This window comes from Neofelis nebulosa, chromosome 9 (assembly GCF_028018385.1).
Source record: "Neofelis nebulosa isolate mNeoNeb1 chromosome 9, mNeoNeb1.pri, whole genome shotgun sequence".
Classification (NCBI taxonomy): domain Eukaryota; kingdom Metazoa; phylum Chordata; class Mammalia; order Carnivora; family Felidae; genus Neofelis; species Neofelis nebulosa.
In genome coordinates, this window is record NC_080790.1 from 141,774,057 (window position 1) to 141,784,394 (window position 10,338).

Genomic DNA, 10,338 nt, shown 5'->3' on the forward strand with positions numbered 1-10,338 from the left:
GTAATGATTTTCTCTGATACTTTCTTGCCTTTCTTTCATGTTTTGCTTATTATCTTTAATGAATGATGTATTTTGATTTCTTTTCTCTATTCTTAGCATATTTATGACGGGTTTTAGTATAGAGTTACTGTTAGGTGTTTATATAACCTCTTCTGCATTAAGTAGTTTGTATTAAGCTGATGGTCATTTATCTTTGCACACATTATTTTCTCCTCCCTAGGTTCTTGGTAGATGTTATTATATTTCAAATCCATTTCTCTGAGTTCCTTAACTGTTTTTTAAAGAAATATTCATGTTTTACTTGATTTGTGTCTTCTACCTCTATACTGTCACTGTTGGTCTCTCCTTTCCACTCAGAGAATCCCTCTTAATATTTCTTGCAGGACTGGTTCAGTGGTACAAACTACTTTAGTTTTGGTTTGGGAAAGTCTGTGTCTCCTTCCATTCTGAATGATAGCCTTGCTGGATAGAGTGTTCTTGGCTGCTGATTTTTCCATTCAGCACTTTGAATATGTGACGTCACTCGCTTCTGGCTTGCCAAGTTTCTGTTCAGAAATATGTAGCTAGGCTTATGGGTCTCCCGTTCTAAGTTAAGGACTGTTTTGCTGCTTTTAAGAGTTTTTCTTTATTGTCACTGTAATTTGCAAGTTTGCTTACTATGTTTGTGTGTTGGCCTGATTTTGTTGATTTAGATGGGTGTTCTCTAGTCTCCTGGATGTGGATGTTTGTTTCCCTCCCCCAGTTAGGGACGTTTTCAGCTATTAGTTCCTCAAATAAAATTTCCACCCCATTTTCTCTTCCTTCTGGGACTCCTACAATATGAATAGTATTATCTTTCTTGTAGTCACTGAGTTCCCTTAATCTCATCTCACGTTGCACAGTTCTGTTCTCTTTCTTTGGTTCAGTGTGATTAATTTCCATTACTCAGTCTTCGAGGTCACTAGTTTGTTCTGCTGCTTCTTCCATCCCTCTGTTCATTCAAGCAAGCGTGTTTCTCCTTTATTGTGTCCTCAATGTCTACTGTTATTTCTTATCTCTATGTCAGGGGTCTCACTCTTCTACTCATTTCACAACTCCAATGAGTATCCTTATGATCATTGCTTTAAATTCTGTATCAGGTATGTTACTTATTTCTCTTTGGCTTAGATCTCTGGCTGTGGCTTTGACTAGGTCTTTCATTGTGGATACACATCTCTGTGTGTCCATTTTATCTGTCTCTCTGGCTCTATTTCTCTGTGTTAAGAAAGTTATCTTAATTGAAACTGTGAGAAGCATGAGGGGACACTTCCCAGAGATTTTGCAGATGCTTTATGTATTTAATGTCTTCTTTTTCTAGTGTTCTTAGAAACATATATTACCCCTGTTTTCACAGATAACACAGCTGAGGCTCTGTGTAGGTCCCACTGAGAACTGGTATTAGGGCTGAGACAGCAGGAACACAGGCAAAGCCTCAGAATATTGTGAGAGAAGTTTGAGGAGATGCAAAGCTGTAGTCAGGGTGATGAGAGGGGTCCAGCAGGGGTGGCATCTGGCCAGCCCTGAATTGTAGGGTGACCCAGGCTGAAGGTCAATGCAGGCACTCAGCTGATCTAGATCCTGTCTCCACTTTTAGTCTCACTGAGGGATATGAACTTGGGCATACAGCATTTTCATAAGACCAAGTTAAATTCCCCATATCTCCAGGGCTTTTCTCCCCCACAAATATCATGAACCTTCAGGAAAATCCAGGGAGACAACAATCTTTTTAGATGATTACCTGCGTGCACTTTGGCAACACACTGACATATTGGATCCCACATAGCAGCTCCATGTGGACCTCACACTCTCTGCTCAGGCTGTGGCCAGGAATGACCTCCAACTGCATCTCACTGACCCCAACACCCTCCCCTCTTCACTTCCTCAAACTCTGCTTACTGTGCTCAACTTCCCTTCTATTCCTGTATGATTCAAGGTTCCCCCGTTTTTGCACTGGATCCTTCACTGGTGTTTCCATCATGGTGATCACAAAGTCTGCATCATTTAATGAATGCCCCTCTTTCACACAGGACACCTGATGCTCTAAAAGTTAGGGGTGCGCCTCATTCTTCACAGAACCCAAAACATTGTGTCTCCAAAATACGTACCAGTACTGCTGATATGTCTGCTTTTGTGTAAAAAATCCTCTTTCATTTGACAAGAGAAATGTATAGCTCACCGTATTACAGGGACATGACACTGCCCATTGAGTGTATGTCCTGAGAAACTTGAGATATGCTACAGTGTCCTCAGGCAGTTTGTAGTTGGATTGCCAAGACTCACAGCCATCTCTACATCATTCCCACAAAGTCAATCATGAAGAAGATGAATATACTTTACCAGCCACTCATCCAGTTCAGGTCATCTTAAATAGAGTAGGTGGAGGAGCTGGTGGAGGAGGGGGAGTTGGCCCACAGCCCATGACGTGGTGAAAGGTGGTGCATGGGGTACAGTCTGCAAGGCGATCCTGGGAAGGACCAGGCCCTCTTGCATACAAAATAGCCTGTGGAAAGGAAATGAGAGGTATGTTCATAGGACAGAACAGAGCGCCAACACCAGCAAAAAGCAGAAATCCAAAGAAGCAGTAATCATATCCTACTAGCTTCCCCACCACCAGGTTCCAAGAGGGCAGTATCAGCACCAAAATCTCTACCCATACTTTGGGCTCCACTTACAGCTTTGAGGTGGGGAATGGATGTGATTGGGATAAACTGGTGTCTCCATGTGTCTGGAAATGTAGAAACAGCAAGGGCCCTTTTTCTACAGGATTTATAGACTGAATGCCAAATTTAAAAAGTAGCATATTCCAGATAGGAAGACATCTGTGTCCAGGATCACCCTCCACCCTTCATCCCCCTCCACCACAAGGGCTGTTTATTGTGTATATGAAGAACTACAGAATGACAAGGAATGACAATACCAGTGTCCACACATGGAATCATAGCCCTCATGGCTCAAAGCTCTGCCTCTAAGCCCCTGCCTGTGCCAAAACTACTTCTGTCCCGACAATGGGGTCTCCTCCTCTCTGGCAGTGCTATCCATGGGCACAGAGACACATGGGGAGATGGGGATCCTGAGGACCTGCAGAGGACCTGGGAAAATGTGCTCTTAGAGAAACAGGTAACCTATACATGTTAGTTGGGTTCAGCTAATTTATTTTACTTCGGAGGTACTTCTCAGCTTAAGTGCAGTACACTTTACAGGGTAATTGTGTCCTCTGGAAAAATGAGCTGAAATTCTAAAAGACAAAATTAACACAAATGCACTTTGATGTCTGGTGTAAGTTTCCATGTTTTAGCTGTACCTGTGACACAGGACGCGAGAGAACATGCTCATGTGAACACAAGTGAAGGACACTGTGGGGACTTGACACACAGGTAATTTTGGATTTTTTCTCTTCACAACTTAAGTTTCAATGCATGTTTTCTATGACAAATATGCCACCTCTTATAGTTCAGATATTTGTGTCCAGGGCACACCTGAAGGGACTCTGGACAGCATGTTTACCAAAATGCTGATGGGTATGAAATTTACTTTGTCTAAGACCATTGTAAATGACACATACAAAAATATAAGTTGGAGTGAAGGCAGTTTGCATTTTCAAATTGTAAGGATACCCACAGATTTTTCTGAGCACGTTAAAACCCTCAATAGAAGGAAACAGGAGAGGAAGAAACAGCAAGAGCAATGATTCCACATTGAGGAGATCCACAAAGAATGAGGCAAGGTAGGAGACTTCCAAGTGGAGTGTGGTGTCATCCTCCTTGATTTATTCCAGGAACACATTGGAAAAGCCCTATGGTTCTCACCCTTAAGCACGCTTAGCTTCTAAAGTTACCACAAAGAGATGCCAGATGGAAAACAGGGAAGCCTGTAGACTCGGGGGTAAAGATTTTGCATTTGGGAAAAAAAAAACAAAACGGCAGACATACCATACAACACGCAAACCAGAGACAATGGCAGGAGAGTGTCCTGTACGGAAAGATGTGGCTGTCTGTAAAGACTTAGAACTGAAAATGGCCACAGCATTTACCTTGTGCTTCTCGGCAGTTTTGGCATAGCCAGTGTCAATGTCACTGTTGGGTATGACACCTGCTCCTGGACCTGCAAAAAGCCCTAGAAGGGATGGAGGTTCATTCTGATTTGAGTAGACTGTTTGGAGATCAAAAAGAAAAACAAGAAACGCTCCCCTCATTCTTCCAACAGCTATCCCAAACCGCATGCACAGGGTGTCCCGTGTGCCTCAGGTGATCCCCAAGAAGAACTTGAAGAACCATCCCATATAACTTGATGAAGACTCCCAAAAGCCCTGATTCAGATGTATTCATCACTCATCGAACAACTATGGATGGCTGTGGGCACAACTAGATGGACGTATGTTACGTTGTGCCTCATGCCTCACAGATCCCAGCACATGGACTGTGTACGGGGCATTTCTGCTGAAGCGCTATGTCTGCTTTTCTGCATACGGCCCCATTCCTTCTCCACAAGAGACGCCTGTAACAACACATGGTGGGGGAAATGATAAAGATGAGATCCTGAGAAACGAGGAATGTGGTAACGGCAGCAGACACATTCCCCTTGCATCACAATGGTCTGTGGTACCGCCTCTGCACCTTGGCCAAAGACCTAACAGCAACAAAAATAAGGTGAGTATGTTTTACAAGTCAAGTCCTAGTGCTCAGATCATCTTACCAAGTGTTGCAGGTGGAGGGGTTTCGGGTGGCCCCAGGGCCACCAAGGTTCAGGAGGTGGATGTGCCTAATAGTCCATGGGGGCAGGGCGTGTCTAGGGTAGGGCATGCAGAATCGTCCAGTTAACGGAGGAGGTCCCCAAGATCCAGACTGCCCTGCAGAACAGAAGTGACAGCTACATCCATATGCCAGACAAAAGAACCAATACCAAAAGCAGCTGTAACCCAGAGAAGAAGGTGTCAGCACCTGCCACCTTCTCTGCCACCAGGATCCAAGAGAGTAGCATCAGTACCTGAAAACTCTGTCCCTGCCACTGGATACCACCTACAGCTTGGGGTAGTAGATGCAAGAGGTTAACCTACTGCCACCACACATCACTGCCCATGTCTGCGGAAGTAAAATGGCAAGGGTCCTGTCCTAGAGGGTCAACAGAAGTAATTACAGACTAATGAAGTAGCATTCTCCAGACAGGCACCATCCATGTCCAGGTTCACCCTGCATCCCTCCTCTACGGCGACTCCAGATGCTCTGCTTTTGGTATATTAAGAACACAAAAGAATGGGAATAAATGGCTCATATTTTGCTCATGGAATCACAGCCACTCCTGGCGAAAAGTTCTGCAGCTGGACCCTCACTGTGCGTCCTCTGCTCCTCTCCCTGAGAAAGGAGTCTTCCCTCTTGGAGTGGAGGATGCCTGGAATCTTGCAGGGGAATGAGAGTTTTTGTGAGGAACAAGTTACTTGTGGTGAATGTCTACAAAGCTCAGATGTGTTCATCTTAATTCATAGGGCATTCTGACTTTAAGCATATTACAGGACACAGAGTCATTATGTGCAACAGAAAAAAAGAGGGAGAAAAATCACACAACAGATTTCATGCAAGTGTTTTGGTATAAAACTCCTGGTATGTGTCATGAGACTGTATCAGCTCTAACAGTGACTGGGGACACAACCAGAAACTGCTCATATAAACACAATTGAAGGACACAGTGTTCAAACTATTTTTACCTAAGGTATAGCCGGAAGGATTCCAGACAAGTCATTTACCAACAAAGACGGGAAGGTGATGAGAGATGACATTGACTTCATCTAGGACCACTCTAAATGGCACAGGGCACACGATATAAAGTTGGAGTCATGGTGTCGTTTTGTACTTTTGAATTTTAAACAATATGGAAGACTTTCTAACAGGTTAATCTCCTCGCCAGAATCAAGAAAGGAAGACACAGCAGCCACACTCTTCCCACAGAGGTCAGGTCTGGAAGGGGTCACCCAGGCCAGGAGACTTCTGTTTGGAGTGCGGGGTCATCCTCCTCTCATTATTTCCTGAAACTCATGGAAAAACCTTAAGGTACTCAGTCTCTAAGCACTTTTGGCTTCTAAACTTACCACAGAAAGGTGACAGACTAAAAATTGAGAAGCTTGTGGGCTCCTGGGTTATGAGTGTGCGTTTGGAAAACAAAGAAGAAACAGACATATCACACAACATGCAAAAAAAAAAAAAAAAAAAGACAAGGCCAGGAGAGCGTGCTGTACATAAAGATGAGGGTTTCCCCAAAGAGTTACAACTGAGAATGGTCCCAGCATTTACCTTGTCTGTATTCTTGGTACAGTCAGAGCTGCTGTAACTCACAGAGGTTTCAGCAGTTTCTCGATCTACTAAAGACCTTAGAAGGGACAGAGGTTTATTCTGCTTTTAGAGGACTGTGCGGAATGAAAACAATCCCTCATCTCATTCCTCAAATATCTTAAACTTTTCCCTACACTTGGGTCCCTGACCTGAGGCAGAGGGTATACCACATGCTTCAGGTGACCCCGAAGGATAAGGGGGAGAACCATTCCCTCACCTTGATAAAGACCTCATGGTGCCTTAGTTCATGTTGTTTTGTAATTAATCAAATAACTGTAGACAGGTCAGGCACAACTAGCAATTTAGAATTCATCAGTAAAACAGAGGTTTCTCAGTATACACCATGGGAAATCACGACTTCATTACAGATCAAGAATAAATATGAGGATGCTTGGATTCAGCATCTGACTCTTGATTTTGGCTCAGGTCACGATCTCACAGCTTGTGAATTCAAGCCCAGCGTTGAGTTCCTCACTGACAGTGTGGAGCCTGCTTGGCATTCTGTCTCTGCCTCTCTCAAAAGAAATAAACTTAAAAAAAAAAAAAAGAATAAAATTGAGAATACTGGTTTGGTGTATATCCTCAATAAATCCTCAAGAAGGGTGCATTTCTTCAGACTTCAGGCAAATTGACAGTCTCTCAGCTTATCTACACTACAAGCTACCTTCCCCATGAGAGCAGTTATTATATAACAGACTAATTTTACACTATTGAGAAAAGGAAAACTATGAGAAGTTAGCAGTGAAGCTGCAGAGTTGCACTGATACCTTCAGAGGACTAAGCTAAGCTCTATGGAATTTGAAATGAGGGATGTAGGGCTACAGTTCCCAAAAACAAACAAAAATAAAGACCATTAAAACTAGTGAATAAATGACCTTCTCCTCAAATAAACTAAAGTCTTCACATTGAGTCCTGGTGGGAAGAAGGATGAGGCCCATGTCCTGTCATCCTTTCCAGGCTCTTCAGACAGGGGGATGCTAGAGGAGGTGGGAGGGTCACTGTCAGAGGAGGGGCATGAGCTCCACCAGTCACAGGGACAAGTGCCTCACTGCCTGCGGCACCAGAGGAGAACACCCTTCTGTCACCCCTTCAGACCACCTGCTGTCCTTCGTGCTTGTGACTCTTTCCAGACCACACGATGATCACCCACAGGAACAGGCTGCACAGCAGAAATTAGACTGCGGCACATCACAACGTGCTCCTTACCTCTCCTTGGAGGGTTCTGCGTCTCTGGTCTTGCAGCCATTGGTTTCTGTTTCGTGTATCCCTCAGGCAGCCTCTTTGCTTCCATCCCGTCCAGTCTTGGATACAGAAAAATAATGGACTTTTATAAGAGTTGCAACACCACGTCGTCTACTAGACAACAAACAGTGCAGGGGTCATCCCTGGAAACACCCATAAAAACGCAACTCAAATGACTACACCTGTATTTCAAGTAAGCGACCTCCCTGCCCTGCTCCGCTATCTCCCTGTCCTAGATCTGAGTCTTGATCTGGGGGAGAAAAAACACATCTACCTTCAGTCGTGCCAGACTGTGCACCAAAGAAAGAGGAGGAAACAAGAAAACACTTACCTAGTTGTCCTGAGCATTCTTCTCATGAACTGCGATCTGAAAAAGCCAACAAAGAAAAGCCCGTGGTTAGGGATTCCAAGGGCCACTAGACCCCCCCGCATGAGGTGCTAAGGGTTCAGTATGTCAGGCAGAACTCAGGTTACCTGGTATCTAAAGGGGAGCTCTGCTTGCTGCAGCTGTTCCCATGTTTGTTCAATTTGTTGCCTGTGAGTTACAATTGCTCTTGTCAGATAAGGCCCAATATTGGGTATGATTTTAAATAATCTGCCCACGTTACCAACAACCTCATATCTGTCCCAGGATACAATTTATTCTTACACATGAAACACTTTTCACATGATTATCAATGTACAGTAGGATCAAAGCTATTGTTACATCCTTTCCTTACTCATTATTCCATGCCCGTAGAGTTCAGAGTTCATAGAATTCCTTCCCATTTTCAATCTTTCCCTAACTAATCATGTGACAAGTGTCTTTTAGCATAAAGCTCTATTCTTCTATAACTTATATCCTCATCATGTTTCCCAAGCTTGCAAAGATGAGGGCCATTAAATGGCACTACCATGTTTATGGATATGATTCATTGTACAACACACTGCTTTCCTACAGATTATGACAATTGACACCACGTCCGAGGAATGTTAGCATGGACAGGGTTTCCACACAGTCTGGCCACTACTTGAGATCCGTAAATGTTTAGAAACTTAATTGTTTTGTTCTAAAATTTAACTTTTTTATCTGTTAATACTCCATGCGTATGTTGACTTTAAACATTGCAAAAAGATTAAAAACAAAAAAATGAACAGAGGTTTCATGAGCTGCTGGTAATTAGTAGCTGAACTCACGTGTACTTGTTTATTTCTTCTGTAGCTATTTTCTTTTTTTTTTTTTAATGTTTGTTTATTTTTGAGACAGAGAGAGAGTGAGCACACGCATGAGCGGAGGAGGGACAGAGAGAGATGTAACAGAATCTGAAACAGGCTCCAGGCTCTGACCTGTCAGCACAGAGCCTGATGCAGGGCTTGAACTCACAGACTATAAAATTATGACCTGAGCTGAAGTTGGATGCTTAAACGACTGAGCCACCCAGGTGCCCCTTCTGTAGCTATTTTCAAATTTTACCTGCAGCTGCCAGCTGATTCTTCTTTGCTGCCAGTTCACAGTGTCATTTTCAGCTTCCTAAGTTGGGAAAGATATATACACAGTCAAGGCCAAGGTCCAGAAGTTCCCCCCTTTTTACCTCCCAGCACTCTTGAAGGCCTATTCAAATATCCCTTCCCCCACCTCTCCCATAAATGCACAGACTGACAACACAATCCGAGAAATGAAATGAACATCCCATTTAAGTTAAAGAAAATTCAACTTCTGTCTGTTGTAATGTCTCTGCTATTGGAACTGTCTTTTTAGTTCTCTGTTTCCTCTCCTTTATCATAAAGTCATCAAATAACATTGCACTTTCGGCCTTCCCAGAGTTGGTCTTTTTTTTGTTTTTTTTTTTGTTTTTAAACGTTTTTTATTTATTTTTGGGACAGAGAGAGACAGAGCATGAACGGGGGAGGGGCAGAGAGAGAGGGAGACACAGAATCGGAAACAGGCTCCAGGCTCCGAGCCATCAGCCCAGAGCCTGACGCGGGGCTCGAACTCACGGACCGCGAGATCGTGACCTGGCTGAAGTCGGACGCTTAACCGACTGCGCCACCCAGGCGCCCCCCCAGAGTTGGTCTTTTGTTTGAGATGGTGAAAACTCATTTCATCAGTGAGTGAAAAACCATGTCTGACCAACTGTACCCATTAGGATGAAGCAAGGGATCATCACTAGTCTTACACCTCCATGGGGAGCCCTGATTCTCAGTCCAAAAGTTGTACCATGACACAGGCAATCACCTGAAAGACGACCTTCCAGAATATGGTTGCCCTAACATTTCAGCTCACTCACAGACATCACTAGAGTTCAGGACTGCAACCCCTGCCTCCACCTTCAAAAGGCCAATCTTAGAACAACAACATCTCCTGGAGTACAACCTGATATGAACTGTCACACAGTCTGGGTTTACTTCCAGGAAACATATTTCAGATGGAAAACTCTCAACTTCACGGAGCCAAATCTACTTTAACAAGACTGGTTCCGTTGATAGTGAAGGCAGAAAAGGGCAATGCTTGGCAAGTCTGGGTTGCTGTGTTGCCCTCAGACTGTTTTCTTTGTGGTGTTGATTGAGATGGTTTCAACTTGACACTTGATGTACTCAAGAATCACATGCAAAATTGAAAATCTCTTAGAAAATGACACAAAAGCAGTAGGCAGAGAAAGGCACATGGATTTCCTTCTGGTCTCTCATGCAGTCCTTCAGCAAATGCTTTCTGGAGTGGTTGTAATGCAATGGCTCTGTTGTAAGGGGAAGATAGAGAGGTGGTCAGGGTTCTGTACCT

General features: G+C 43.8%; 1 protein-coding gene across 1 annotated transcript; it reads right to left on the reverse strand.

The window, feature by feature from the left end:
- Positions 1-4,544: 4,544 nt before the first annotated feature.
- LOC131486126 (transport and Golgi organization protein 1 homolog) lies at positions 4,545-7,697 on the reverse strand. Its single transcript, XM_058686328.1, has 2 exons — positions 7,545-7,697; positions 4,545-4,864 (listed from the first exon to the last, which is right to left on the reverse strand). Exons 1-2 carry the CDS (start codon positions 7,627-7,629, stop codon positions 4,707-4,709), a joined length of 243 nt encoding a protein of 80 aa, XP_058542311.1. The 5' UTR covers positions 7,630-7,697; the 3' UTR covers positions 4,545-4,706.
- Positions 7,698-10,338: the final 2,641 nt, after the last annotated feature.

Bases quoted from the DNA above. Each gene is read 5' to 3' on its own strand.
- LOC131486126 (XM_058686328.1), bottom strand. From the start codon at position 7,629: ATGGAAGCAAAGAGGCTGCCTGAGGGATACACGAAACAGAAACCAATG. The intron at 4,865-7,544 runs GTAAGGAGCACG...TCTGTTCTGCAG, and splicing joins GCAGAACCCTCCAAGGAGAG to GGCAGTCTGGATCTTGGGGA.